We start from the raw sequence: 27,383 nt of genomic DNA, 5'->3' as shown, positions 1-27,383 counted from the left end.
TGAGTGCACGATTAAAAAGACCGTGGTTTGTGTCAGGGTACCTTTGCCATCAAAGTGGCATCTTTGCTATTTGCTACTGGAAAGAGTTCTTTGGTGGAAAATTCACCAAATGCAGTACTTTGATTGCTTGGCTGCTGTTTTCATGAGCATTGATTGCAGATGCAAGTAAAATGAAATCGGTGGCAATTTCTTTATTGTCTCTGTTGGCCGTGATGATGTCTCTTGGTTCAGTTGTGAGGACTTTGGTTTTCCTTATCTTGAAGTTCCATCCATCCTGGCAGCAGGAATCGGAAGCTTTATCATTTTTTCCCACAAGTTCTCTTCAATCTCAGCAAGCCAGGCTGTGCCATCTGCATCTTGCAGGTTGCTAACGAGTCTTCTTCGAATCTTGATTCCTCATTCTTCTTCATATAATCCAGCTGCTCAGATGGGTGTGTTCAAGAAGTAGATTCAATAAGTATGGTGAAAGGACACGGCCCTGATTTGAAACCATGCAGTACCCCTTTCATTCTATTTCAATAATTCTACAAGGAGAAAAGCACGCACAATTTTAAAAAATTGTTTGCCTCTAGACTCCACTAAGTGCACGATCTGTGATCATGGCATCTGCTCCTTCACCTCAGCACCGACAATTGAGAAGGGCTGCTAGCAACGAAGGCAACCTGTCTCCAGCTCATGGTTACCATTCAGAAAAACATGGTTAGGCCACCCAGTACTTTAAGAAGAATCAAAAATTAAAATGTTCATGTGGAGTTTTTAATTTTTACTGTTGAAAACTTTCCATTTTTTCTGAAGACACTGTAGTTCAAACAACATGTATGTGTAGGATGAATCTGACCAGTGATTTGCAGTTTGGGACTGCGGTAGTTACATAATCTGGTGTCAATTTGAGGATTATGAGTGTAGGGGTAGAGTCTACCCTGTCAAACAGGATATAGTCAATGAGGCCTCTGTGTGGGCAGGGCCTTCTCCTTAGGCCTCTGGGAATCCTGTATTCCTCCTTGGAGGCGGAAGGCACTCTCTCTGTTCACTCCCTGCAACACATCCCGGAGGAGAAGCCACATGGGCCTACCCTGATACAAGCAGAGTTCTGGTTGCTGGAGAAGCCACTTGGAGACCCCTGCCAGCCTTAAGATACTTACAATGCCACTGGATCCACAAGACTTCCCACCCACTGGCCTGTGATCTTCCTGCATTTAGCGTCATTGCATGTGTTTCATGAGTCTGAAGAGGACTTGATAGATTGTTATTGGACTTATGGGCTAATATCAGATTTATGGACTTGATCTGGACAGGACTGGGGTGTTTTCTTAATGTACAATTGCTCTTTATATAAAGCTCTTTATTATACACATATGCATGTCTATTACTTTGTTTCTCTAGTTTACCTGCACTAATTCATGTAGAATTTCAGAATAATCTTTGAACCCAGACTACACATTAGAATCACCTGGGTAGCTTTAAAAAAATATGTGCCTGGTCCTCTTGCCAATTCAATCAAATCAGTAACCCTTAGATTGAGACTCAGGCATTGATAACTTAAAAAATGTCTTCATGATAACATTAATGTACAATGAATTATAATAATCTTTTTATCTTTAAATCATTTTAGATTGTCAATAAGAAAAGTTGCAATGATAATACTAAATTCTCATATGCTTCTAGCCCAGTTGCTTCCTTTGTTAATGTCTTGACATATTTTCAAAATCAAGAAATGGACTGTGTTAGACAGGGTTCTCTAGAGAAACAAAACCAGGATACTTGATAGATAGATAGATAGATAGAGCACAAATGAACATAAAAGCTAATTAGTACACACGGCAGATTAGAAGGCTCAGTTCAACTCACTTCCAGGACTCCTTCAACTCAGGAGGGCTGCTGGGTCCAAGGTAAAGGAAATAGTCAGCTGGGTCTTCCTAAGGACAATGCAGGTAGTCTAGCCACAGGCAGCAAACAGCAGGGTAGGTCACCAACAGTCAGAAACTCAGGAGGTTAGGGAAGCAGCCCGGATGGGATATCGAACTCAAGCAATGCAAGATGACAGGATCTGCCAACCGTAGCTCAAGAGATGTACACACCAGCAGTATGGCGAAGCAGGTCTCGAAAGAACCTCAAGCTCTAGTGACAGTAACCATGGGTTGGCTGTCCCAGAGGTAGTGTAACTCACAAACTGAGTCAGAGAACTAACTAAAGCAGCTGCACCCTGGTCAGATCACCAGAGAGCAAGAGAGAGAGGGGTGGGCTTAGCTAAGCCATTTATCTCTTTGTCCTCCAATCCAATTGTGACCTTATTAAATCCACATGTTCCTATTGGCCAGGTTGGCATAATAATCCTAACTATCAAATGGACCATGATACATTGTTATTAACTAAACTCCAGACCTTATTTTTATTGTGCCAACTTTTCCATCAATACCCTCCTTTTTTTCCAGGATCCAATCCAGTGCTTCATATCACATTTAGTTGTCATGTGTCATCAGTTTGCTTTAATCTGTGACAGTTTTCCAAGATCTCCTAGTTTTTCCTCAGACATACTGAGCAGGTGTGGAGGACTCATCCCCACCACCTCCTATCAGGTTGTGTAGACTGTTTATTCCATGATTGCAATGGGATTTGTGAATCTGGGGAAAGAATGGTGCAAAGAGAAATGTCCTCTTATCACATTAGATTTTATATCAGGAGCTTGTTACTATATTTGACTTGGCCAAGTGGAGATAGCAGGATGACTCCAGCTTCAAACTAGATTGACATCCATTAATCCATTAATCAAGGAGCTAAGACTAAAAAGCCAGTGATGAGATGCCAGCTCTTCCAAATTTGCCATTTCCATTGACACTTAAAGGACACCATTTATTTCCTAGGCTTATCTAATAACTAGTCGTTAGGAAATCCAACCCAAATCCCCCAGTATTGTTTTTCTTTTCTTTTTTCTCCTTTGTTTGTTGTTTTGGTTTTTTCCCTTCATTTAAACAATATAAAAGTGACTATCTAAAGCCATTTCCAGTCCTGAAAGTATGCAGTTCTAGGACTCTGCGGTGGGTGCTCCTTAATCAAATAGCCTCCACCATTACAGATCCTGTGAGGGGTGAGTTGTTGTGTTGGATAAAGTACCACCCAAATATCTAGGTTTCTGCAATGGCAAACAAGCCACACCTCTTCATTATTTATCACGTATGTAACACTTGTAACTTAAGAATGTCAGGTTCCTGGCAGGAAGAAAATGAATCAAAAACAAGTCTTGTATTCAGACTAGTTACCCTTCTAAGTGAGGGATCAACCATATAAGTCTACATGGATGAAGCAGTCAAGACTGTGTGATCTGATGATAAAACTATCAAAGTATGAAGGGAAAACTCTCAGTGTTTAAATTGTGAACACCCAGTTTGTAGAAGGCTGAATGGAGGATGATGGGGACCCAAATGTCATCCGCACGGTATCGAGTCAAATAAGTCCCTGACAGCTCCCCAACCCTTGTCATAGATGAAGGATGGGAACAGCTTGACTATCAGACAGAGATTATTGTAAACTTGGTCATAGAGATCCAGCCATGCTATCATATGATACTTGGTCTTTTGATCTGTCTCATGACCCAACCTGAATTGGCGCTAGGCTCAAATATTGCTCGATTGGTCCATGACAGAAGTTTTTCTTTTAGCTTTTAAAATATTGTTGCTGGTCTTTCCTTTCTTGGTCTTTATTTTTATCTTTATAATTGTTTTCTTCTTTCTTTCTGTTTTGGTTGTTTCTGTTTCTGAGGTTCCCAGTTTCTGAAGTACAGAAGGAATGGATGCATAGAGGCAATAATCAATGCATAGAGGCCATGATTTATCAGGAAGTGGGGAGGTGGAGGGGAACTGGGGGGCAATCCATGAATGCAGGAAGGGGGTGAGCATTAGAACTGACTGTGGAAAGGTATGTACAACACCTTTTCAAAGCAATTTAACTATGGAAGTATATGATATCAAGATACTTATAAAAATTTTTAAAGCATACTTGACCCATGGTTACCATGGGTGAAGGAGGAAGAGTATTTGCTTAAGGAGCATTCAATTTATTTTAATGGTGGTGGAATAATTTGGAGAGGAATATCAATAATGGTTATATCACATGAAGAGTATAATCAATGACACTGTATTATAATGTCAAAGTTGTTGAATTGAAGTATTTGGTTGTGTATATTTTTGTCAAAATTGAAAAAGTTTACACAAATAACAAGAATCAAAATCAAAAGAATATAATTTAATGTATCTCCTTGTCATTGTTTCTTGTCCTCACTATTATTCCTTCTATTACATAGATTAAGAAATATATAGCATTATTTGGTTTTCAAATATCAGAATAAATTCTTGCATATTTTAGTATTTTTAAAAATATTGTGTTGACCCTTTGAATAAATATTGTCAAATGCAAAGATGATGGCCGTAATGTTGGATGCTCTTAAGTTGTCCATCAATTGTGAAAGACCTGTGATCACAAACCATAATTTTTTTTATGATAGTGGAACTATCTAATTAACCTCCATAAATTTCAGAATGGATTTGTTTGACTTACATGTGTAGCCTTGCTTCTATGTGTACGGTCTTAAACTGAGGAGTTCTTTATTGAGGGAGGTGAAGAATGCGGGGATCATGACTTTACAAGAGTTTTCCAGTACGGGGGGTTAAGTCTGACGCAGGCCGTTCTAATGTGGGATCAGGCACTTGTGATGTAACTTACCTGTGCGAATTGCATTGACTCTGAGCCTAGCTCCTATTAATAGGGCTTTTTTTTAAAGTCACAATTCACTAAGTGCAATTTTGAATGCTGGCAGCCAGAATCCTAAGCATCGGTACAAGCAGAAAGGATGTCAAACGGGACCTTTCATGTGTGGAGATATTCAAACAGCAGACCTAACAGCAACCCTGAAGCTTTACACAATGACTGAAGCTTGTAAGAACCTAATTAACGTTTTGTGGGGTGAATGGTTGGCTGGCACCGGAGCTGTTCCGAAGCCCGTGAACGGGTTCATGTGCCTCCAAGAAGAATAGATACAGCTGCAGCGGCTCGGTGATTCGGAAAGAGACCCGCAAAGGCCGCGTGGTCTGGCAGATGCACTTGATTGTGCTGGGGTCTGTTTCAACTGGAGCGTGTGCCAGATTCCAGGTAGTTCGAGCTGGCATTTCAGCGCGGTGAATTGTGCAACTTGAGAAGAAAATGGGCACATGCCTGCAACGGTGGCTATTCAAAGCCGGTCTTTTTCCTGTCTGAGCTCTGTGGGTCTCACTTTTGTTCTGTTCTCACATAAAATGCATGAGGCACACGGAGCCTCTCCCTCTTGGCAGCTCCTCCCCCGTCGCCGTCGTTGCTGGGACTGCTTTGCCTTGTTCAAATGGGCCCCGTGTATTAAGATGAAATTGTCACTGCGGGGTGGTGCAGCATAACATGGTTTGACACTAAGCGCCGGGAGCTACCGACAACAGACTTTTATTGCATTTATTCTTTCAGAGACGACAGTCTCTAAAGGCTCACTGCCGACATTCACTTAGTTAAATCTGAATGAAGCAAACGTGAACAATCTAAGCTGCTGTCTCTGTGTTCGTAGAAACAGCCCCCATCTGGCTCGATACGGCTGTCAAACAGTGCTAAGATGATCAGACTTTGAATCCAGGAGGGACGACTTGGGGTTCCCAAACCAGGAAAACATATTTTAGATGAGTCAAGTGGGTTTTAGCCCCCAGATTCTCGTCTTTTGCTTCTTTTGTATTCTATAAAGCACATTATGTAGAACAACACACACACACACACACACACATCCACAAACTAACCTCCTTCCAGCTTTAGTTTTCAATGAAAATTCGATGCCATTTTAAGACAAAGAGAGAGGGTTTGATTGGTAGGCCTCTTGCAAGCCAGCTTTAGATTCTTAACTGCCTTTTATCCACCTGAGTACCAGAGAAGGGTGGAGCTGGAGGTGGGGGGTGGGGTGGGGGGCCTCTGGGGCATAGGCTTTTCATTTTGTAGCTCTCTTGAAATAAAAATTCCATAAAGTAACATCTGTAGTAATTAAGGGCTTACATTTCCTCTCCATTCATGTCTCTGGTAGGAGAAGGTTATTTTCCCTAAGAGACAATGGATAGTGGATCCTGTGGGAAGAGAGGAAGAAGAGAATTAGAATTATTTTTTTCTTCCTAGAAGTGGAAGTTTCCTATCTCAAAAAATAATGATGATAAGTTAGAATAGTTACTGTAAAAGACTGCACTGGAAATAAAACATGAACGTTATGAAGATTGTACTTAGCTACATACAAATATTTGGATCATTCTTGATTTTTCTAGTCCAAATATCTTCTATTTGGGGAAAATTTGTTATTAAGTAGTGAATTCACAAAATGCTCCACCATTTGTATGTCAGTCGATCATACTGCGGTGGCTTGCATGTTGCTCAGATGCTGGAAGGTGTGCCACTGATATTTCAAATGCCAGCAGGTTCATCTAAGGTGGACAGATTTCAGCAAAGTTTTCAAACTAAGAACAGACTTTGGGGAAAGAAGAGGCTGTCCACTTCAGAGGGATTAGCTACTGCAAACCTTAAGAATATGAGCAGAACAGTATCCAATATACTGAAAATTTCATATAGTGGAATATTGTCAGATATACTATCAGAAGATGAGGTCCTCAGATCAGAAGGTACTCAAAATTTGCCTAAAGAAGAGCTGCCTTCTCAAAGTCGAGTCAAAAAATGAGAAGAAATGATTACAAACATCTATTAATAATTGGAGCATTGAATATTCAGAGTAGGAATCTAGGAAAACTTAAATCCATCCCAAATAGAGTGGAACACATAACGATCAATATCTTAGTCATCAATGCATGGAAATGGACTGATATTGGCCACATTGAATCAGACAGCCATGAGATTTACTATGCTAGGAATGACAGACTCAAGAGGAGTGGTGTTTCATTCATCACCAAAAAGAACATCTCAAACTCTATCTTGATATACAATGCTGTCTGTGAAGGGATAATATATATAAATATTAAAGAAACCCAGTTAAGACAATAATTTTATGCAACTACCACTAAGGTTAATGAGTGAAGAAATTGAAGTATTCTACCAAATTTTTCAGTCTGGAGTAGATGAGATACGCAGTCAAGATACATTGATAAGTTATTGACAATTAGAATGAGAAAATTAGAAGCAAACAAGAAAGAACAGCAGTTGGAAATCATGGCCTTGGTTGGTGATAGAAATGAAGAGCACATGATGGAATGTGCAAGCCAATGACACCTTCATTGCAAATACCATTTTTCAACTATGTCAGTGGTGGCTCTACACATGGATCTTGCCAAATGTAATGCACAGGAGTCAAACTGACTACAAGAGATGATAAAGCTGCTCAATATCAACAGCCAAATCCAGGACAGGGTGGAGTGCGAATCAAAGCATCCTTTGCTCTTACATAAGTGCAGGCTGAAATCAAGGAAAATTGAAAAAGACATTGACTATATCCCACCTGAATTTCAAAAATATCTCAAGAATTTAAGAAATTCACTACATTGGCCACTAATGAAAGACGACCAGACAAGCTGCGTGATGTCATCGAGAACATTATGCATGGATAGAGCAAATCATCCTTTAAAAGAAGGGAATGGAAAGACCTAAACTTGTGTCAAAAAGAAACTTGCTCTTTTACACAGAGTAGCCAAGCAAACGAAAGGAACGATGAAGTTCAAGGCTGCATAGAGCATTCCCAAGCTCAGCTCAAGAAGGCTAGGTAACGTGACAATTAAATGAGCACAGACTGAAGTCACCAAGCCAAAAATGAAGAACACAATCAGCATGCCTCAAACTGAAAAATAAAAACATAAAGCAGTCCCAAGGTACAATCTTATAGGATAGTTTAAGCAAAATATTGTACGATGCACGGAGCATCAAGACAAGCTGGACAGAATTCACAGACTCTGCAGGCCTTCAGCAACAGATAATGTTTCAAGTCTGTGCTGTAAGGTTTGCAGCAGCTACTTCCTGTGAGGCGGACAGTCAGTTCCTGCTTTGGAAGCTCTGCTGAAACCGCTTCCCCTTGAGTGACCCTGCCCGTGTTTGAAATGCCAGTGCCGTGGCTTCCAGGCTCACAGCTGCATACAAGCCACCACAGTATGACAAGTGGTATCTGGAGTCTTTTTACATTTGAGTTAGTCTGGGTACTTTAGAGAAACAAGTCCACAGCAACTCATGTATAAGGGAGAACTTTATATAAAGGTTAAGTGTGCATCAAGAAAACATTCCAACCCAGGGCTGCCCAAGCCCACAAGTCCAACATTAACCCATCTGTCTAACACCAATCCACTAAGTCCTCCTCCATCTCACAAAACACATGCAATGGTGCCGACTGTAGGAGGAAAGACAAATCAGTGAACGTGTAGCCATCTCAGTGCTGGCAGGGGTCTCCACACGGCTGCTCCAGCACCCAGGACTGCATTGGGGTAGGCCCATGTGGCTTCTCCTTGGGAATGTCTTGCAGGAAGTGAGCCTTGCCAGCTGATGCAGGGAATTGGCTAAGGCAGGTGCACCCTGGTCCGACCATCACAAAGCAAGAGACTGAGAACTCAAAAGGCGAGGCTCACTGAGCCATTTATCTCTCTGCCCTTCAATTAACTCCACATGTGTTTCTCGGCCAGGTTGGCACAATAAACTCAACATTTCTCCCCCCACCCCCCATATAATTTCTCCCCCCCCCCATATAATTTCTCCCCCCACCCCCCATAAATTCCCTCATAGGGAATTTTCATCTGAGGACAAAGCTACACATTTAGAATCATGAAATAATGCGCTGTTGTTATGGTATGCTGCTAAGTTGCTTCTGACTGATAGTGATGGTTTTTACAGACTAACTAGAATTCTCTCAGAGTTGCCTAGACAGTTTTCTTTGTGGGAGCAGATTATCATGTCATTCTTCCTCAGAGTGGCCTTGAACGGCTAGCCTTTCTATTAGCAGTGGGCGCGTTGCAAGGGCAGTGAATTATTTAATGTAGCATTTCTAGCCCAAAACTCTACCACCCACCACATGTCCCTTTCCTGCATGGCTCTGATAAGCAGGTGAAGGAAGATGCCCATAGGATTTTCCTGTGAGGAGCTGTGAACAGGGATTCCTGGGATGCCAGCCTTGTGTGTATACAATGAATCCTGCAAGGATCAAAAGGTGGGAATCTCTTTGCAAGGAAGAACCAGGGGTGCCGTGCCTCCCTGGACTTGAGAGACCTCCTCATGCAGTGAGCCTCCTGGATCCAGGAGACAGCTTTGGGCGCTAAGGAAGAGCAGCAGACCATGAGCCAGACCCTAGAACCGAGTAGTGGACTTCCAAATTGAGAAAGCAAGTTCAGCTGGGTGCTGTGGTGCACGAGGATGGTTTGCAGAGTGGAGTGCTTACTTGGGTACTTAATTGGGGTAACTGGGCACCTGACCCATGGAGCTTCAACTGAATACCTTTGGGTTAAGGCTTCCACTGGACTGATATGCCCTTTGGGCATTTATTAGCAGACTGGAAAGACCTTTGGAACATATTCTCATAAACAGCTATCTTGAATGTTTTTCACTATTTATAACTTGTTAATTTCCTTAATAAACCCTTTCATTATGAATTTCTTCTGTCAGTTCTGTGTAACCATTGCAGTGGATATTCGAACCCATAAAAGCAAAATAGAGAACATTCTTTAAGACAACACACACGTGCTTAACCGTTATGCCATCATGATACCTTTTAGACAAGAATTCTATTTCCTCACATGGATTACACCTAATACCATCTTCCAATTCCTTAACCTAATTATTCCGACTCCCTTGTCTGTGTGTCAGCTACTCTCAAAAGTTTCCCAGTGGCCTTTCTACTTGATCCACAGGCACCTGCTCACTCTTCCCCATTGTTCACATAGGACACAAACCCTCTCATGTGTGTGGTTCAGGACTCGGCCCTTGTCTGCTCTTGGGTGGTTTTCTGTTGTTGTTTTGGTTTCATTTGGGGTTTTTTTGCACTGACTTAGAGTCTCTCTGGTTTTGGGGACCAGGTCTATTTTTGATATTTTAGAGACGTAATAAGTCATAACTTATTTGACATTTGTTAACATATTTTTCCTGTATCTACTTTCCTTGTGTGCATTATATAGGCTGAACACACTCAAACTGTAGATGCAGGAGAGCTTTTCCAACCTGGCTCAGGGCTCCCTTCCAAGAAATGCATATGAACAAGATAGCAGACAGTCAGGAATCAGACTCTGCCATTCAGACAAATTTCACATATTTCACACATATTCATCCAAGTGCATGTGTGATGTTCCTCAGAATGTATGTATTTCCTTATTACATTTTGTGAATTCATCTTTCTCATCAGAATCCATGCTTTAATTTGATCTCTCGCACCCCATTTTTTACCACTCCTCTGCCAGTGTGTCTAACTCTGGTGGCTTCTGTGTGGCTGGCATACTGGGAGCTCTGCCCCCAATATTTCTAATTCCCCAGTGGTCTCACTCATGAAGGGAAGTTTCAGCAGTGTTTCCAGGTTGAGACAGACCTGGAAGACGCACCTAGTGATCTGTTTCTGAAAAAAAAATAAAATAGATTTAAAAAAATTGGCAAATACGAAAGCTATGGCTAGGAGGGGGTCATTGTTGCATGTAGCACAGGAAAAGGAGCCCTTCAGGTTGGAAGCCACCCAAAATATGACTGCAGAAGGCATGCTAACTCAAAATGCCATAGACCCTAATGGCACAGAGGAAAGCATTTGAAGCATCCATTTGCTGAGGTGGCGTGACACAAGCACTTCTGTAATAGCCATTAACCATGGGGATGTGCAATGAAGGATGCGTGCATCTATAAAAACTGGAGGTTGATTTCCAACAAAAGAAATGGGACCCCGGAGGACAGATATCCTAGGCATTAGTTGACTGGAATGAGATTGGCCATTTTGAATCCAACAAGCATCTGGCCTCCTATTCGGAGAAATGATATCAGAGAAATGATATCAGAGTCATTTTCGAAAAGGACATTCCAGCATCTATCCTAAAATACATTGCTGTCAGGGATAACACCCATATATGTATAAAGGAGACAAGCTAATACAACTACTATTCAAAATCACACACCAATAATGAATGCAAAAGGTGAAAAAATAGAAGATTTTTACCTCCTTCTGCAGCTTAAAGGTGATCAAGTATACAATCAAGATCATTGGGGATCATCTGGTGATTGATAGGAAATGTGAAAGTTGGAAACAAAGAAAAGGATACACTAGTGAGAAAATATGGCCTTGGTGATAGAAGTGACTTAAAAATCACACAAGAACACTTTGCAGATCAATGTGGCCAGATTGAATACACAGGAATCAAATTGGCTGTATGTGCAGAAAGAGACGATGGAGAAGTTGGTATTTCATCAGTCGGGACAGGATCAGCCATAGCAGGAGAAATACCATCAACTGCTCATACGCAAATTTAAGTAGAAGAAGCAACAAACTAAAAAAAAAAGTGCATGAGAGCCAAATTACAACCCCGAGTCTAGTCCACCTGAATTTAGAAACCATCTCAGGAATATATTTAGCTAATGGAAACTAGAGACTGAGAATTAGGTGTGCTGTGGGACAATATCAAAGACATACTTGAAGAAAACAAAAGGTCTTAAAATGGGGGTAGGAGGAGACTTAGAACTTGCTCTTGAGGAAAAAGAAACTAAAGCCTCTGGAAGAAATGGTGAAAAAAGTTGAACAAATGTGCAAAACCTGTGGAAGAATATGCTGGACATTCCTCAGGCTGAAGTAACTGAAATCAAGATCAAGTTGCAGTGCTGAAGGACTCCATGGGTAAACTATTGAATAATGCAACAAAGCGCCCAGAGAACGTGGAAGGAACACTCGGTCACTATAAGTAAAACAATTGGTTGATATGCAACCATTTCAGGAGGTTGTGTCTGATCAGAATGCATGTTACTGAAGGAAAACTTCATGGAAGATGCTGGTCAAAAATAAGGCTCCAGGAGTAATGGAATACCGATGAAGAGGGTTTCACAAAAGGATTCCGAGCTGAGAGTACTCACTTGTCTATGCCAAGAAATGTAGAAGACAGCTACCTGTTCAACAACTGGAGAGATCCACATCTGTCCTAATTCCAAAGATAGGTGACTTTACAGAGTGTGGACATAATCAAACCATAGAATTAATATCAAACACAAGTAAAATTTTGCTGAAGATAATTATTGTCGTACATCCACTAGGAACTACTGGACATTTGAGCAAGATCTGGAAGAGGAACCAGGGATGTCCTTGCTGCTACCACGTGGATCTTGGCTGAAAGCATACAATGACAGACTAGGTTTTCGTGTGTGTGTGTGTTTAATTCACAAAGGCATTTGTGTGAGTCACAAAATTTTCTTTGGAGAACATTATGAGGGATGGGAATTCCAGAACACGTAATTGTACTCACACATAAACTGTGCTTAAGCCAATAAGCAGTTCTTCTAACAGAACAAGGGATGCTGGGTGGCTTCAAATCAGTAAAGATGTCTGTCAGGCTTGTTTCCTTTTACCATATGTGTTAGTCTGGGTTGACTAGAGAAGCAAATTCATAGATAATCAAATGTGTGTGGACAGAGTTTTATATAAAAGAGTAATTGTATATTAAGAAAGCATCCCAGCCCAGTCTATTTCAAGTTCGTAAGTCCGATAGTGGCCATATGTCTGATATCAATCTATAAATTCCTCTTCAGACTCACACAACACATGCAATGATGCTGAATGCAGGAAGATCACAGGCCAGTGGGTGGAAAGTCTAGTGGATCCAGTGGGTAGAGGACTCTCAGTGGTAGCAGGGGTCTCCAAAGTGGTTTGTTCCTTCAACTCCAGGGCTCTAGTGTAGCTCCATGTGTCTTATCAGCAAGCATGTCTGGCAGGGAGTGAATTTGTCTTATGCCTCCAGGGAAGTGTTTATCTCTTTAGCACCTCCAAATGAGGTCATCAAGTTGCGACCTGATTGACAGGATAAACTCCACCCCCTCTCTTAAATCTCAAATTGTTAACAGATTGTGTAACTATCACACCATACTTACTCAATCTGTTTGCTGAGTAGATAATTCTGAAGACTGGATTGTGTGAAGAAGAAGGAGGTATCAGAATAGGAAGATTTATTAACAACCTTCAATATCCAGCAATTACAATTTTTTGTTGTTGAAAATTAACAGGACTTAAAGCATATATTGATGAAAATCTAGGACGGCTGCTTTTAATCTGGATTACACCTCAATTTAAAAGAACTCTTCATGACTGGGCCAATAAGAAGCATCATAATAAATGGAGAGAATCTTGATGTTGTCAAAGATTTTATTTTACTTGGATTCATAATCAACGTCCATGGAAGCAACAGTCCAGAAATAAATAAGAAAACTTATCAATATGGGCAAATCTAGTTCAAAATTACTTCTTTAAAGTATTTTTAAATGTTACTTTAAAGACTAAAGGGTGCTGACCCAAACCCTGAAAATATTAATTGTCGCATTTGTCTGCAAAAGTTTGACAGAGAATAAGGAAGGTTAAAGAAGAGCGGATGCATTTGAACTGCAGTGTTGGGAAAAGAATATTTAATATACTATGAAGTGCCAAAATGAATGAATGAATAAATACATACAAACAGAACGCTCACTGTAAGTGAGGATAGCAAGACTTGATCTGACGTACTTTGGACATGGTATCAAGAGGAACTGGTCCCTGCAGAAGAATATCATCATTAATAAAGCAGGCAGTCAAAGTCAACATCAAAAGATTTCAATGCGATGGATCTACATAGTGGATGTTAAAGTGGGTGCAACCATTGCAGAGAATGTGAAAGTGGAAGAAGCCAGAGCGGTGTTTTATTCCACTGCAAGTAGGGGTGCGATGAGTCAGAAGGAACATGAGGGCACCTAATATTGATCCTACCATTTAATTTTAAAAAATAATGATGGGAAGATATAATTTATTATTTAGAAATGTGGCAAATAGTACAATATTTAGGGTAAGACAATATGCCAAAATTGGCATTACAATGGTAGGGATAAAATATCCAATCATTTATTTGTCTATGATATGCCAATATTTGGCACAAGAAATGCAATTTAGGAATATTAATAGCTCTCTCATATCATCGGCTCAATTCAAACTCAGTGACCCCATAAGACAGGGAAGACTTATCCCTGTGGGTTTCCAGGACTGGAGCTCTTTACAGGAGTAGAAAAACCTCATCTTTCTCCCAAAGAGCAGCTGGTGGTTTCAAACAACTGACCTTGTGGTTAGCATCCCAACTCATCACCACTGTTCCATCAGGGCTCCTCTATTAAAAGCTAGTGTAAAACAGAAAATTACTTGACATCGATGACATTGATGGTTAAACATTATTTGTGAGCCTTCTTCCCATAATTGTGGTCCCAAAACTGGTTTAGGTAAATATCACTAATTGTGTTTCCAATGAAACATCATATTAATGCTGATATTTCTATACTAACCACTCAAATAAACTGAAAGCTGTTCAAATAAAGCACCTACCATCAACGTTATCTGTAGAGTACCTTGGCGGTATGCTCAGAATTCACATACAGAATTTAGTATTAGGCCCAAGTTTAAATTCTAATGCTATCATTCTTAGCAAAGTGGTTCATTTTCCTAAGTACTGGTGCTACCACTGAAATGAATTACAATAGCCACACCTTCTTTTCTTCTTTTCTAAGGAGTGATAGTGGCACAATAAGCTAGTGGCGCTCGGCCGCCAACCAAAACATTTGCAACATTTCGTTTGAAGTCACCGGGTGGTTTCATGGGAAAAAAGGTCTAGGGATCTTGCATCTAAAACGATCACCATCTGAAAAACTGCAAGGGATAGTTCGACTCCACTGTGGGCATCGCTATGAATGTCAGTCAACTATCTTCTAGACGTTAACAACAGCAAGTCAGTCAGATAATAAGTACTTAAGGACCTCCAATTGCCAAATTCATTTGTGTGAATTCCATGAGATAGTGTTTTAGAGTTGTATCTGGTAAGGAATTGTATTAGTCTGGGTACTTTAGAGAATCAAAGCCACAGAAACTCATATATAACAGAGAGAGTTTTATATAAAGGGTACGTGCACATCAAGAAAACATCCCAACCCAGTGCTGCCCAAGCCCACAAGTCCAACATTAACCCATATGTCCGACACCAATCCACAAAGTCCTCCTCCATCTCACAAAACACACACAATGATGCCAACTGCAGGAGGAACATCAAATCAGTCAGTGTGTAAGCATCTCAGCACTTGGCAGGGGTCTCCACACGGCTGCTTCAGCATCCAGGGCCTTGGGGTAGGTCCATGTGGCTTCTCCTTGGGGATGTCTTGCAGGACGTGAGCCTTGCCAGCTGAGGCAGGGAACTAGCTAAGGCAGCTGCACCCTGGTCCAACCATCAGAGAGCAAGACATGAGAACAAGAAAGGCGAGGCTCACCGAGCCATTTTCCCCCACCTGTGTTTATGGGCCAGGTTGGCACAATAAACTACCTCAGGAGGATTCCAATTCACCAAATCACAGCGCAGTTGCTTTCAATAGAGCTGGGATACTGTGCAAGGCAATGAGGTGTTTGTGGCACGCACCTACTTGCCATGATGGTCTTTGCAACGGTTGACCATTCTGGCAAAATAACATTTTCCACACCCTCTTATTTCCACCACCGCCCCTTTTTTCACTTGTTTTGAGTCATTTTCCCCTCTGCGTGTACAACTTCATAAAAGTAAATATATTCTATTTGTTTTCTTTTCACAGAATGGAGTCTACTGAAAAATGTGAAGTGGTCATTCAGCATTTTAATGGGAAATACCTGAAAACACCACCAGGCATCCCTGGTAAGAAATGTCATGAAATAATCACAACCTTGTGTTCAGGCTTACTGCTTGCAGTATAATCAGTGCAGGGCAGGCCCTTCGTTGGTTACTGAAGGGAGAAAAGGTTGCTGTTGTCAACCTGTATGTTTGGAGAATGCTATGTTGCAGCTCCTCTTCCTCGAAATGACTTAAAATATTTTGGTTAATTTCTGTTATGTTCTGAATTGTGTACCAAAAATCGTTGTGGTCAGTCTTAATCTCTGTGCTTGTGGTTATAATCCCAGTTGGGAATGCGTTTTCTGTGTTATGTTAATGAAGCAGGATGCATGTAGAGTGTGTTTTAATCACTCTCTTTTGAGACATCAGAGATTGAGCAAGTCAAGCGAGCAATGCAGAGATGGAGGAAAATAGATCCCAGCACACTATAATCTCCAAAGAACCACGAAGACGCAAAGCAGAAGAGACGAGACCGTCCCCCAGAGCCACCAGATAGAGAAAGCTTCTCCTGAAGCCAGCCGTCCCCAAAGGAGAGAAAGCACGTTGGTGTTTGTTAAGCCCCCTGTGCTTCTGTTCTGGCTGCACAAGTGAACTAAGCCTCCCTGATGCTTCTTTGGAAACTCTGTTTTGAATTATCTAAAGTGAGATGGAAGGGTAACAAAGCAAAATATAGGTCAAATACACACTGAGGTGACACCCATTTTTTACACTTATCGTTAATAATGGTATCCTACGTTCTCATTTACAAAGTATCTAAAGAGTGATGTTCATAACGGATTCCTCAGTGATACCAGTCCCCAAATGATTTTTTACTGGCCCACAACCAGATGAGTACACAAAATGAGGGCAAGCATTTATAGACTTTTCACAGAGCAATTTGATGTCATAACATCAGAGTACAATCTTCTACATTGAATAAAAGTATCAATCACTGACAGATTGGAAATTAGAGGGGGGAAAATCACAAAAACAGAAAACTAGCCATTCCTCAAAGACAATAGTCATAATGTAGGTTATGCCTGGATAACATTGGATTCACAATGTGTTAGAGATAGACAAAATGACACCAGTTCAGAACAGACTGTTACTCTGCATATTAAAATTGAATACATCATATTTACTATGGGTTCAATACATAAGCTGAAAACATCTCAATTTCTCTTCACTTATATTAACCAGTTTGGGAAGATGCCTTCGTGAGTATGGTTCGGTGCTGGCAAATTGTGACCAACTCAGTGTGCTTACACTTGACAGAGCGGAACTTCCCCAGACGGTTTTCTGGGCTGGAAACTTTATGGGAGCAGATTGTCACATCTTTCTCTCCTGGGGTTTCTGGTTGAATTTGAACTGTCACCCTTTTGGAGAGCAACCAAGTGCTTAGTGCTTGTACTACTAGGACTCCTATTAGCATATAGGATAACTGTATAGTATTGTAGGAAGATTTTTTTTAATTTAATTGAATTAACTTTATTCGATTAAATAATACACAATCTATGATTGAGAGAAATATGAATATTACTTGATAGTAAACTCTAATGTTAAGGGAAAATTTTTTCTGAGCTCTGAAAATTCTGCTAAATTATTCACATTGATAAAATTCATTGATCTTCATCAATTTTCTGAATTAGCTTCCCTACGTAGTCAGAGCTTTCAAATGTACTTTCTTTTATTTTATCTTTCTTCCTTTTTAAAAAAATATATTTTGCGAGCTCATACAACCCTTATCACAATCCGTACATACATCGATTGTGTCAAGCACATGTGTGCATTTGTTGCCATCATCATTTTCAAAACCTTTTCTTACTGCTTGAGCCCTTGGTACCAGTTCCTCTTTTCTCTCATCCTTCCTCCTCCCTCCCTTCCTCATGAACCCTTGATAGTTTATAAATTATTATTATTTTTCCATGTCTTGCACTGTCCAATGTCTCCCTTTACCCCTTATCTGTGGGAAGATTTTTTAATGTATCGTACTCATTGGTTAAGGAACTTCTTCAATCATATAACATTTTGCCTTTGGTTCTTTATAAGCTGAATGCCAATTATGTTTGAATATATCTGTTTAAATACATTTGCTTAAACACCGTGGTTGAAGAGTTCCAAGGTAAGGCATTTCCGTGCTTGAAAACGTAGCGAGGTTAGAGAGCAGAGGGAGGGAGAGCAGAAGAGGAATGTTTTTGTGGAGGAGCCAGGAGGCCTTTTAGGACTTGAGTGGTTTGGGGACAATGTTGGGAAAATAGAAAGCCCCTAGGGATCAACACTGGGAAGATCTGGAAACTCTCAAAGAGCGGATCCCTGGCTAGTGGGTGAGTCCATCTACAGCAAAGGCTGCTCCTCGCTTTGGTTCACTTCCACGCATAATGTTCCCTTGGGAACCCGCTGCATTGCGATCCAGTTGGAGACATATGGTGTTGTCACGGAAGGAGTTGGCAGTTTTCATCGCAGCATGTAAGCCGCCCTTGTATTTTAGGAGAAATACTTCTTTCTCCTTTCCTTTTTAGCTGCATCGGGCATGTTAAGACACTGCTCAGACCTATTATTGAATAAAAGAGTTGCATTGTTAGTGGATTTCCCCCTTACTTAGCCTGTTTTTATCTAACAGAAGCCTATTTATGAGAAGTCATTCAAAGTAAGTGGATTGTATAGTTAAATAAGAAAAAAATTGAAGAATAAGCAACTCATGTAGAAATTAGCGTTCATTCAAGTTTGAATATGAATCTGTGTACAGTTTCTTCTTTCTCTTTTGGAAAAAGCCCTGAAATCTTACTTGCAATGAGTAATTTTGAAAGTATTTCATCTTGTTCTCTCCATTGAACATATAACTGACTAATAGAATTTAAAGCTAAAACAAAGAAAGTCACTACATGGCCCCAAATGTCTAGACATCCTTCCTGAATGCTCAGCCTTCAATTTTAACCTATCTGACATCATAGCTACACCCAATGGAAGTAATGTGAATAGCAAGGACTTACTTAGGAGTTTCTCACTTTATCTCCATGGAGCATGAGAGGCAAATTAATTAAATTCAGTTATCAAACTCTTGAGAGGTAAAGCGTCACACTTCTGAGATATAAACCAGTGTAACCGAATTCAATAAACACTCTCGATCATCACCTGTGCTTGGACGTGCTTATATGCACATTACTGTGGACATTAACTAGTTTAATAAGTCTTTGACCTATGAACTAAAGATATTAATTTTTGATTTTTAAATTTGATACGGAATTTATAAAATGATATATGACAAGATTTGGGTATTTTGGAAGGTGCAGTAATAAGCTATCCCTTTTGGGGCACATTTACTGCATCATCAGAGATGCAACCACATTTTCTTCCAGGTTATGACCCCATAATAATGGTTTATGATTTTGTGTGCATCTGTTGATCCCTGCTGCTTTTTTGTTGGGCTGGTTGAAACCATATTTACAGAAACCCATATCTTTGTATAATTTCTTTTTGTATTCTGACAATTGAGACTGAGATGGGATGCTGAGCCCTTATATGAGATTAAAAGTGACTCAATTGATATTTTCAAGTCTAGTGGCTGACTAATATGTTAAAATACTACAGTGTCTTTGGATAGATTTTCCTTGTTTGTAAGTGTGCTGATTACAACCAACTATAATTGGACTGATCCACCTGCAATTAAACCTGGTTTTTTAAAATTCTCAATGTGCTGAATTATCAAGTTCAACATCTGGAAGATTGTTGGCTCTGTCAAGTTGCATATAGAAAGTTTCAGCGTGTTGCTCTCACAGTGGTTGGGATGAAGGACCAGCAATAACACCGTGGTTACCTGAGAGCTTCAAGCCTTAGGAAAGCTGTGGACGAGGTTGTACATGAAATCAACCCCTTTCTCACAGCTGTAAGCAACCTGTGAGCAAATGCTGCCATAGTATGGTTCCTCCCTTCTCCATGTGGGCACACTGGGGAAATATGCTGGTGCCATTGGGCAAGTACAGTGCAATTTTGCTTTCTAGCACTCCCGACAATGATGATTCGTCTTAAAAGAAGTTTACAATTAACTCTTTTCCTAAGAATGATATTTGAGGTTCCAGCTCCAGTGTCATAGTGGTTACATGTTGGGGTGCTAACAGAAAGGTCACCAGTTCAAAACCACCAGCCACTCCTCAGGAGAAAAATGAGACTTTCTACTCGCGTAAAGAGTTAGTCTTGGGGCAGTTCTATCCTGTTCTATGACGTAGCTATGAATCAGAACCAACTCATTGGCAGTGAGTTTGGTTTGGTTTGCCTTTTCTGTAAAGGGACAAGAGAAAATATAAGCAAATACAACTACCCCCCCCAAAAAAAAACCCCAAATCTCCTTCAACCAAATACCTTAACATTGCTCTGAATTTCAAAATCTAAAATCATCGTGTTGTAGTTGTTGTAGTTGTCTTCGAGTTGATTTGGATTGTGTCAAGAACTTCCTGCCCTAGAGGGGTTTTTTGGCTGTAGTCTTTATTTATTTATTTATTTTGTAAGAAGTAGCTCAGACGGGCCTTCCAATCTTTTAAGAGGGTCCGTTTCATCTTCTCCCGCTTCTCTTCGCTCTTGGAGCCACTGCCGGCGTTCTTGTCCATCGGTCCGCGGTATTCGTGCTGGACAGCCAGGAACATGGTACTCTGCATGACAGGCTCCTCGCTCAGCCTCTGTTTCGGCTGTAGTCTTTATAGAAACAGGTCTTTCTTCCACAGAACAATTTGATTGGTTTCTACCAACAACCTTTCAGTTGGCAGCAAGTGCTTAACCATTATGCCACCAGAGCCACAGGCAGGGACATTTAAAAGGACATATGGCACGAGCCAGGCTTATCTTGATGCCTTCCTTTTTATCTGAGTCATTTAGAAACTCATTCAATATGACTCAGTTCCTAGCAGATTAGCTGGGTTGTAAGGGAACTGAATAGATATCTTCATTTGGATCCCATTTTCTCTCACAGGGCTTCAGCTTGTTTGTAAAAGGTCTATTTTTAATGAATACATCACGGATTCTGAATGCCTATTTGAACCTGCCACATCTCAGCATGCTCTGTACACTTTCATTTATAATGTTATTCCCCAGATTTTGGTTTTCTGGATCAATGAAGCTCAATATTCATGCTAAAAATCAAATTATTTGAGTTCTCATATATTTGGATACAAAGTTAATAAGAGCAGGCGTTTCTGTTGCTACTGGCAGGTGGGAAGGATGTAAAGAAGGAGCCAGAAGGCACGTGTTAAGCAGTGTCAATCATTTGAATGCGGTGCCCAGCAGCAGCGAGCGATCATCCAGTCTTGTCGCCCTCCCCTAGAGGGCAAAGAAAACATAGGGTTCCATAAATGTTGCATGTCCTCCATATTGATCGCCATGTTTCTGGACAAAATGAAGGATCATTAGTTGCTTGCTTGTCTAACTCCAGACACTTCCTTGTCCCATAATGAATTGCACCACAGTGCGGTGCAGCCCCAAAGTGGTCCGTTTTCAAATCTCTGGCAAAAGCAAAGCATAAGTGTCTCTCCGAGACACTTCGGGGATCTGCCGGGCACAAGCTTGAAAGGCTCCCTTTCAAGGAGGCCCCAGACCAGCGGGATATACCCACGGGGAGGAAGAGGCTTCCACAGGGAAAGACAGGTATTAATGAACAGAACATGCAGGCCAGTTTGTGGAAAAATAAATCACATTTTGCTCTCAAACTAGATTTTTTTTTGCCTGTTAGCACATGTTCCCATCAAACTAGCTTTCTCTTCAGAATACAATGGGATAGCCCAATTTCTGAGTACAACTCATACAAGCAAGGGAGGGTTCAGAGGGAGCTCGCATACCGTGGGACTTTTGAATATTAACAACTGTGACAAAGAGAAATTTAGGCAAATAACGAAGCACTTAAAGAAGTCTTAGTTTTCCAATAAATAACATGAACGTTGTGTGACTTCTTGATATTTTGACAATGTGACTTTAGTGTCTGTGTTTATGGAAATAAAGGTGCTTCTGATTGTGGCTACACATATAATTCAGGAGGTGATGTGAGGGGAAATAATTATTGTCTATTAATATATTAAATCAAATAAAATAGTTGGTTTACATTGAAAACTTTCCCAGGGTAAAAGATCAACACTGTACTTAATGAAATTTATAGTAAAAGACAGAATTCCCAAATCTGAATATCTTAGCAAAAATTTACATTTTTAAAAAATCAATGGAAAGTGTTGCAATCTTAGAGCTTTTGTTTCCTCAACGGGAACTCAATTTCCAACCAGTAGACTATGACTCATAGTGACCTTATGCATATCCAATTAAAACAGGGCTTCGTAGAATTTGTCAAAACGGATTGTTGTTAGATACATATTACCTAATCTTTCTTCTAAGACATCTCAGTGTGGCTTTTGACCTAGAGCCTTTGGTTAGCCACCCAGAGCACTAACTGTTTGTATCAGACCGGGTGTTTTCCGCAATGGTCCCAATCAATAGTGAGACCATAAATGCAAACAGTCGAGAAAAAGGCGACAAGTAGAAAAATATATCTTTATTGTTTTCTTTAGGTGAGGCATTGCCCAACTCTCATATATTCATTTCCTATTGCTTTAAGGAGACAGCATTTATAGAATGTGTTTTGTCACTACTACAATTCCTAGTTAGGTATCAGTTTAGAGTTCTCATGAGTAAGAGGACTTCCACAGTCCTTGGAAGCTATTTCCAGGAATTCTGTCATGTGTAACATTAGTGGTACCTTCTATCTAATTTCTATATATCAAAGAGTTAGTTGGTTCATGATGAAGCAACCTTAGAATAATATGTATGTCACAGCTTTAAGACCTACATTGTCAGAGAATCCGTGTGAATCTGATAGTAGTGGACATGGCCCTTCGTTTCTCAAATGTTCTACGGATCTACAGCTGATCATGTGAAGGTAAACACAGTAAGAGTTGGTAACTAATTAGGTACTGGGAAAAGGGAAGGTGATTACATTCCTAAATCTGAATAATGAAAAGCACGATAGAGACGGTAGGAAGGACCATTTTTAGATGAGGAGAACTGACTGGTATCAGTCTTTGCCCTGCACCATATCCTCCCTATCCACTTTTGATTCATCTGCAACGGAGATGGCCAGTCTCTCAGTACCCTGCAAACATCTCGAGTCATTTATCTGGATGTTTTACCTTTCCATCTCCAGTCAAAATCCATAAAGACTGTCTTACAGGCCATCAGTCAAGTTTGGGAGAGAATTCAGTCCTAGAACAACCCTCAGTCAATAAAACATGATTATGTTTGTTGTGACGGGCCTAGTCCAATTCATAGTGACCCTATGTATAACCGAAGAAGACATTACCTGATCCTACACTATCCTCAAATTATTGTTAACTTGGAGTTTTTTGTGTGTGTCCGTCGACCTCATGGAAGACTTCCCTCTTTTTCACCAATGCTCATCTTTTCCAAGCATTGCGTCCTTTCCCACACACTGGTCTCTCCTGATCACATACTCAAAATACATGAAAGGAAGTGTCGTGCTCATGACCCAGGAGCATTCTGGCTTTACTACTTCCAAGACAGATGTATTTGATTCTCTGGCAGTTCATGGTACTTTCGATATTCTTCACCAACACCATCATTTAAAGGCATCACTTCTGCTCCAGTCTTCCTTACTGGTTCCCTAGTGTCCCATGTATAAGATGAAATGCAATGCAAACATCAGTGGGGAAAATGCCAGTCTCTCACCTTCAGAGGAAGAATTCTGAGGCCCATCCCATAGGCTTGCTACAAGGATGCTGCAGTTGATATTAAACTCAACAAAACACCCTCTTGGCTCCCCCCCACCCCCACCCCCTTGCCTCTCTTTGCTTTCTGCATACTATTTGCCTGGCTCCGTCAGAGGAGTGATGAAGGAAAACGTGTGTACTTGGAAGCAGTTGGTACATCAGGGTTGAAAGATAGAAAGAAAGGGATGATGGAAAATAGACACAAAATGCTGCCAGTACATGTCCTTCGAGTAGATGTACAATTCAGTACATTTCAGAGAAATTAAAAAATGATAGTGTAAGGAGATGGACCACACTGGACTCCTTGCCATCAACTCAGTTCTAATTCTGAAAGCTTCGATGGGACCTAACAAAACTGATCCTTTTGGTTGAACTCTCTAAAACTTTAAGAGGACAGACCACCTTTTCTGATTCCCTGGGAGCATCTGGGGGGTCTGAACCAACAACCTTGCTGTTAGAAGCTCAATGCATAGCCCACTACTTTGCCTTTAAGGAATCCTTAAAGGTGAGGTTCAAGGTTTTTCTGCAGGCATCCTTAATCTTTCTTTTAAAAAGTCAATCTTGGACAGTGGAGTAAATAATTTAGTTTTCTGACTGGGCAATTGCCTTGTCTAATTTCTATTTTTAAAAGGTCTAGATCTTCGTATTTTTGCCACTGAGCCAGTTAACAACTATTTTTATCTTGTACTGTTGTTGGGGTTTTTTTTGTATTGTTTCGTTTCCTCTATAAAAAGTAAATATGGATAAATGGGAAAGGATGGTTTTGGACCTATAGTGTTTCATTCCCTTTGACATAATTTTGCATCTTTTTGCCTAATGAAATCTGCATTTCTATTATAATAATATCGTGTAACCTATATTTATCAGTAGGTTATGGTAAATATATGCTACTATCGTATCTTTTCTATAGTTATGTATGAGGCACCTTTGAGTCCTGATAGGACTTATTTAGAGTGTCTTTTTTACTGCAGGGTCCAGTTATTTAAAGCAGTGATGATTTCAGAGGCTAGTAAAGAAAGCATGAAGTATGGGGTATTTTTTATACATCTCCAGAGTCGCGAGCCATCTTCCTCACTTATTCCTAAAGTCATCCTTTAATTCAGATCTGCACAGAGTTTCTGCATGGACAATTCCAGTCTGGAAACCTACAAAATAAATAATCCACGGTAATTGTATTTCTGAGACGATGTTGGGATTTGCCTTCTGTCAGCAGCACTGATGAGATTTCAACCATTTAGTGTCTGTGTGAATATGAGGCCTGCCAGCAGGCCGAGAGGGCTGAGCGCCTTTGGACCAATTAAGATGCAAGCCAGGGAGGCCAAGCACTGAATAATTGAGTAATTAGTACATTTCCAACTCTAGAATCTCATTTAATAGAATTGATTTGGAAACACACTCCAACCTGTTTTATGATGGATAGTAACTGAACTACTCACGATGTTCTTCCAGTAACTATTAGAAGTCTGTTACATAAACAACTCGCTCATTATTAACTAATTTTCTTAGACTAAGTGTGAAAACTTTAAGAAAATATTTGAAGAGGAATATAAATGAGAACATTCATTAGACAAGCTCTGAACAAGGCATTCGTTGTTTACTTATCTTATTAACAGGTTCCTCTGATTTCGTACCTACTTTAAGTCTATAACTACTGAATCAACTAGTTTACTATAACTTTGGTCTTTTTTTCTCCCTTGTACAAAAAGCATGATTTTTCATAAGAAATAGACATGACTATGGTCGCTCTTTTTCAGACTTCATGCATTTCGAAAACATATACCCCATTAGATTATAGTTTTTTCTAGGAAAATCCTTTGATATTCTCTAGTACTTTCTCTTCAGCAATTGGTCCATAAGGCCTTTAACCGCAAGGACTGCAGCCTTCTGTTCATGTTTCTAGTAACTCCCCCAGTGCTTGACCCCGAACACGCATCACCGGTGCCGAGTGGTCTCAGGCAGCGCAAAGGATTGTGAGGACGGCACATGACGGTGCAGCGTCTCGTTCTTTTGTTCACAGAGTCACTATGGGTCTGCGCTGACTCAATGGCACCTAACAGGAACAACAAATAGCAGATATCTAGTGTGGTAGGCAAAATCTCAAAAAATAAATCATTGTCATTGAATCAGTTCTGACTAGCAATCTTAGAAGACAGATATAAGCATCCCTTACTGTTCATACAAGGCTGTAATTCCTAAGGAGAAATCAAGTGAGGTGTTGAACTACTCAGTGGGAGGTTGACTATTCAAATTCACTAGCCAATAAAAAGTAGAAAGACTAGGCTGTCTGTGATTTTAAGATTCACTGTCCCTGAAATTCTATAAAGGATCCCTATGACTTTGAATTCACTCAATGGCAATAGGTTTGGATTTTTCATTTAATCTTTATGGAAGGAGGCTGCTCTTTTTGTTGCAGATTAGTTGATGGGTTTGAGCTAATGATCTTTAAGAAGTTAGCAACTGATTGATTACCCACTGTACCACCAAACTTACTTTTGTAGGCAAAATATTCCCACCCCCCAAAGAGTTCATGCCCTAATCCCTCTGTGAATACATTAAGTATAATACAAGAGGGATTCTGGATAAAAATGGAATTGAATCCTTGAGAAATGTTTCTATTACTAACAGTGAAGAGGCTTTTAAGTCAGAAAACATTAAATGTACAGAGAAGCATGGACTATTTCTTAATATGTTGAATACAGATTTTTAAATTTCTGGTCCAAAATGCCTTGGAGTATGTTGACCTGATTTCATTGCACTGTAAAAGAACAGAGCTGGAAAGATCATTCACCATGGCCTGGTTTAATGCTTTGCGGTTTGTGGTGGGACTCCTGGTGCCCAGAGGTTGAGAGACTCTGATCAAGATCACACTGGGCCGAGTGAGACCAGAACCCAATGCCCGGGTTCCTAACTGAATGCAATTTACTTTGATTGTAAATTAAAACATCGTATATCCGCAAAAAATAATGGAATTAAAGCTGCTAATCAGGTAAAAGAGGGAATTGTGGATAAAAATGGAATGAAAGTTGTTTATCAGGTGAGTTTAAAATGGGAGACCATCTTAACTTGGAGCCCTGTGGGCATAGTGGGTACTCATTGGGCTGCTAACCGTAAGATCAGCAGTTCAAACCCCTCAGCTGCTCTACAGAAGAAACACAGGACTTTCTACTCCTAGAGAGAGAGTCGGTCTCTGGAAACTCACAGGACAGTTCTACCCTACACATGGTGGGTATACTTTGGCATGGACTCACCAGCAGTGAGTTTTGGTTTATCCCGATTTATCTGGATGTGCTTAAGGTAATCACAAAGCGACACTGAGCCATTGAGTTGATTGCACCAGAGGGTTTCCAAGATTATAACTCTTTATGGCAGTACATCACCACACCTTTCTCCCAGAGGTGTGCTGAGTGTGAACCACCAACTTCTACCACTGTGACACTGGGCTCCTTAATGCAGTCATCAGACTCTTTCACAGGGGAAGGGGAGGTCCAAGCCAAGTCTGTGTATTGCAGACCTGACCCATCACTGCTGACTTTGAAAACTGGAGGAATGGAGCCATAAACTAAGGAATGTGGGTGGCCTCTGTAGTTGTAGTCACCTTCAAACTGGTCCCAACTTATAGCAAAGCTTTGACTAACAGAAGAAAGCACTTCTCAGCCCCTGTGCCATCCTCAAAACTGTTACTACGCTTGAGTCCATTGTCATGGCCACTACGTCTAGTCACCTTGTCAAGAGTCTTCATCTTGGGCTCCTTTCCCAGGGACGGGTCTCTTCTAGTAGTATGTTCAAAGTATGTGACATGAAGTCTTACCAC

At 40.5% G+C, this 27,383-nt stretch overlaps 1 protein-coding gene across 8 annotated transcripts in view; it reads left to right on the top strand.

The window, feature by feature from the left end:
• RBMS3 (RNA binding motif single stranded interacting protein 3) overlaps positions 1–27,383 on the top strand; it is an 860,635-nt gene that overhangs the window by 562,529 nt on the left and 270,723 nt on the right. For all 8 annotated transcript variants that reach the window (XM_075547116.1, XM_075547121.1, XM_075547113.1 and 5 more), the window contains exon 6: positions 15,784–15,863. In XM_075547116.1, the coding sequence (XP_075403231.1) occupies positions 15,784–15,863 (80 nt within the window). The remainder of the gene's footprint in view (positions 1–15,783; positions 15,864–27,383) is intronic.

The sequence above is a fragment of the Tenrec ecaudatus genome, chromosome 4 (genome assembly GCF_050624435.1).
Source record: "Tenrec ecaudatus isolate mTenEca1 chromosome 4, mTenEca1.hap1, whole genome shotgun sequence".
In the NCBI taxonomy this organism is placed as follows: Eukaryota; Metazoa; Chordata; class Mammalia; order Afrosoricida; family Tenrecidae; genus Tenrec; species Tenrec ecaudatus.
Note: the sequence above shows the minus strand (reverse complement) of the source record. Positions and strands in the feature narration are given on the sequence as shown.